Source organism: Pinus tabuliformis, chromosome J (genome assembly GCF_031772625.1).
Source record: "Pinus tabuliformis cultivar Carrire ecotype Pingquan chromosome J, CPIR1, whole genome shotgun sequence".
Classification (NCBI taxonomy): Eukaryota; Viridiplantae; Streptophyta; class Pinopsida; order Pinales; family Pinaceae; genus Pinus; species Pinus tabuliformis.
In genome coordinates this window covers 1053460232-1053463699 of record NC_142295.1, presented here as the reverse complement: position 1 = coordinate 1053463699, position 3468 = coordinate 1053460232, and the positions used below count along the sequence as shown (strand labels likewise).

At 35.6% G+C, this 3468-nt stretch overlaps 1 protein-coding gene across 1 annotated transcript; it reads left to right on the top strand.

Annotated features, from left to right (window-relative positions):
- The first annotated feature begins 306 nt into the window (after positions 1–306).
- On the top strand, positions 307–1053 carry LOC149230543 (metallothionein-like protein EMB30). The gene is made up of 3 exons (XM_089379022.1): positions 307–465; positions 603–656; positions 745–1053. Exons 1-3 carry the CDS (start codon positions 416–418, stop codon positions 824–826), a joined length of 186 nt encoding a protein of 61 aa, XP_089235148.1. The 5' UTR covers positions 307–415; the 3' UTR covers positions 827–1053.
- The last annotated feature ends 2415 nt before the right edge of the window (positions 1054–3468 follow it).

Genomic DNA, 3468 nt, shown 5'->3' with positions numbered 1-3468 from the left:
TCTTCCGTGTTGTCCACGTTCAATAATGTTTGATGTTGACAGAACGTCTAAGCGCGCCATAAAAAATCAGATAATGAGCCCCACAGAAAATAGCGTTACAGTCGTCTCCTTACGCAGTACCCTGTACATGGATCATCCAAGTCAAAGATTCGTGCTGAACCTGACGTGTGGACTCCATTTTATGACGCTGCCCATTCGTCACCGTCGACGTGCGTGCCAACCACACTTCCCGAGGGCGAGATTCAATACTTCCCGCCGGTGACACACGCCACCTCTTTCCGGTAGGGGTCTGCTCTATATATTTGGCGGGGGAGCGAGGGTAGATTGTGAAGCAGGCTGCTGCGTTATCTGATAACTTTCATAACTTCCCAGTGGAGTAGTTTGTTCTTCTCTTTTCTTCATTTTTGTTGCCAATATGTCGAGCGATTGCGCAAATTGTGACTGCGCTGACAAAACCCAGTGCCCGTATGTTGTATACTCTATTTTTAAGTGTTTTCATCTCAATTCTCATCAATTTCTTTTCCAATTTCATGTTGCTCGTCATGCGTTCGAGTCTAGCTAGAACTAATTGCATTCCATGACTGAATTGTTTTGTTCTGCAGCAAGAAGAAGGGATTCCAGATGGATGGTATTGTGGAGACCAGCTACGAGATGGGGTACTGCCTTATCTGTATAAGCTGTTAGAAATTTGGTTTCTATGGTTTCATATGATAATCTAATATATTTTGGATCTGATGTTAACAGGCATGGTGGAAATGTATTTCTGGAAAATGACTGCAAGTGCGGCCCCAACTGCAAGTGCAGTACTTGCAGCTGCCACACCTGATTCAATATATACCCTCTTTGATAGTAGTGGTGTCTGATATGTCCCCTATATATATTATATGTATGTATGGTCAGACCCAATGGATGGTTGTGCAGGGCCATAGAGGCTACTCTACCTGCACTCGTAAATAAATTAAGACTTCAGTTTAGGTAGTCTCGGGACTTTCAGTATGGCTTGTACGTTAATGGCATGTTAATTATTATGCTGTGTCTCTGCAGCTTAAGCTATTTCTGACTTCGTCTCTAAATGCTTGAAAGGACTTTATATATTACAGGTTATGGGTTTTCTCTTGATATTTTCATGCAAAAAGCAAAGTGGTTTTGATATGCGTATAGAACGTATCCGTAACAAAATTTGTAACTGGTTTTGATGAGTCGCCTGTTACATATGATGTTACATATGATGATTCTAAATTTATTCATTTTTTTCAGAAGAAAAAGTTTTATATTATATTGAGGGAATATATACAAAATGGACATGATAGATCTGAAAAGAGCGATGGATGATCATCTGAAAAGAGAGACCGACATAGAAGATCTGTTGATCTGATGAATTTGTAGCATGGATCGCCTAAAAAGCTGATAATCAAAATATATAATATGTGAGGATGAAGAGAGGGAAACCAAAAGAGGCTGCAACCATAGGCAGCCCCTTTATTCTAAATTTATTCATATCATCAGCTACGTCTTTAAATATCTTATATTTTTCTTGCCTGGTTGAAATTATAAGTTTCCATTTTTTACATAATCATAATTCAAATTTTATTTTATTTTGCTTTAACTTGGTTTACTGGAAAATATACATGTTAATTACAATTATGGAAATTTCAAAGTGAGTTTTGGGTGTGGGTTTGTTTAGTTCTTATTGCAAGTATATTTTAAGTTTTTCTCGATATTGTTAATATAGTAGTGACCATATGTTAATGGTATTTTTTAGGTTTATATATATATATATATATATATATATATCGAGTTTTATTTATTGTTAATGATATTTGTTTTTTTGGGAGTAGGTGATTGGTGTGTGACATGTATTTTGTTAATTTTTATGATGAAATTTTACATAAAGTCGGTGTTTATTTTTATTTTGCTTTGATATATGCTGATATATTTTTTATAATCATAGTATAGTTTGCATTATATTTGTTGGTTTGTGTTGAATTTCCATTTCTTGTTTAGTTTTATTTGGTAGTTTTACTTGGTGATGATGTTTAGTTTTACTTGGTGATGATAGTTCACTCTAGAATTTGGTCATTATGATGAAGTGATCGTGTTATTTGGTTGTGATTTTTGGTCTTTACTCTAACATGGGTTTTCTTAATATTTAGACAAAGGAGTGTTATTTTTTACATGATTATTTAGGGTTCCCATATCACTGTTAGTTATTGTGTTATTTGGTTGTGATTTTTGGTCTTTACTCTAACATGGGTCTTCTTAAATTTTTGACAAAGGAGTGTTACCTTTTAGATGATTATTTAGGGCTCCCATATATATGTTAGTTATTGTGTTATTTGGTTGTGATTTTTTATTTTTGGTGTGACATGGAGCTGTTGGAGTCACAATTGTCGTTACACCAAAACCCGTAGGTGTTAGTAAACAGACACATCGCTAGAGTTAACAGATCCACGAAACACACGGGAGCGTTAGATCAACACCGTCATTAATGGGGAGCTCAACAATTTGCCCCTTAACGCGAGCCAGGTGTGTTTCGAATTTGAGACCTTTGGCTCTGATACTACTTGTTGTTCTTCATGCTCCTGAATTCGATGTTCATTTTCTTGTATTGGTGGTATGTTTTTCTGTTGTTCTTCAAACCTGTCAATAACCTTCTTGACCTCCAACTCACCTACAGTCTTCTTGAACATTTCTGACTCATTAAATATAATGTCCCTGTTTCTAATAATTTTATGTTTGACTGGATCCCATAGACGATAACCAAAATTTTCGCCTGCATATCCAAAAAAAAATCATCTCATAGATTTATCATCTAGCTTAGTTCTATTTTCTTTGAGAATATGTACGAATGCTTCACATCCAAAGATTTTCAAGTGAGAATAATTCAAATTCTTACCAGTGCAAACTTCTTCAGGGATACCACCATCCAAGGCTGTAGTTAGAGATATATTTATGAGGTAACAAGCAGTCTTGACTATTTCAACGCAAAAATTCTTCTCCAAAACGGAATTGGACAACATAATTCGCACCTTTTCCATAATGGTGCGATTCATCCTTTCTGAGACACCATTCTGTTGAGGTGTACTAGGCACAGTGTTCTCATGCTCTATGCCAAACTTGTTACAATATTTTTTAAATGCATTTGAGCAATATTTTCCACCATTATTTGTTCTTAAACACTTTAGCAATTTGTTAGCCTCTCTTTGAACAACAACATGGAATCTTTGAAATATTCCAAAAACTTCACTTTTACTTTTCATAGGATATGCCTAAACCTTCCTCGATGCATCATCTATAAATCTTACAAAATATGATGCTCCTCCTTATGATTTGATGTTGACATACCCAAACACATCTGAGTGTACCAATTCTAACACGTTTTTCTTTCTGTCATGGCCACCTCTAAGGAATGAAACCCTTCCTTGTCTACCATATATACAATGCTCACAAAGATCAAGATTGTAGGAT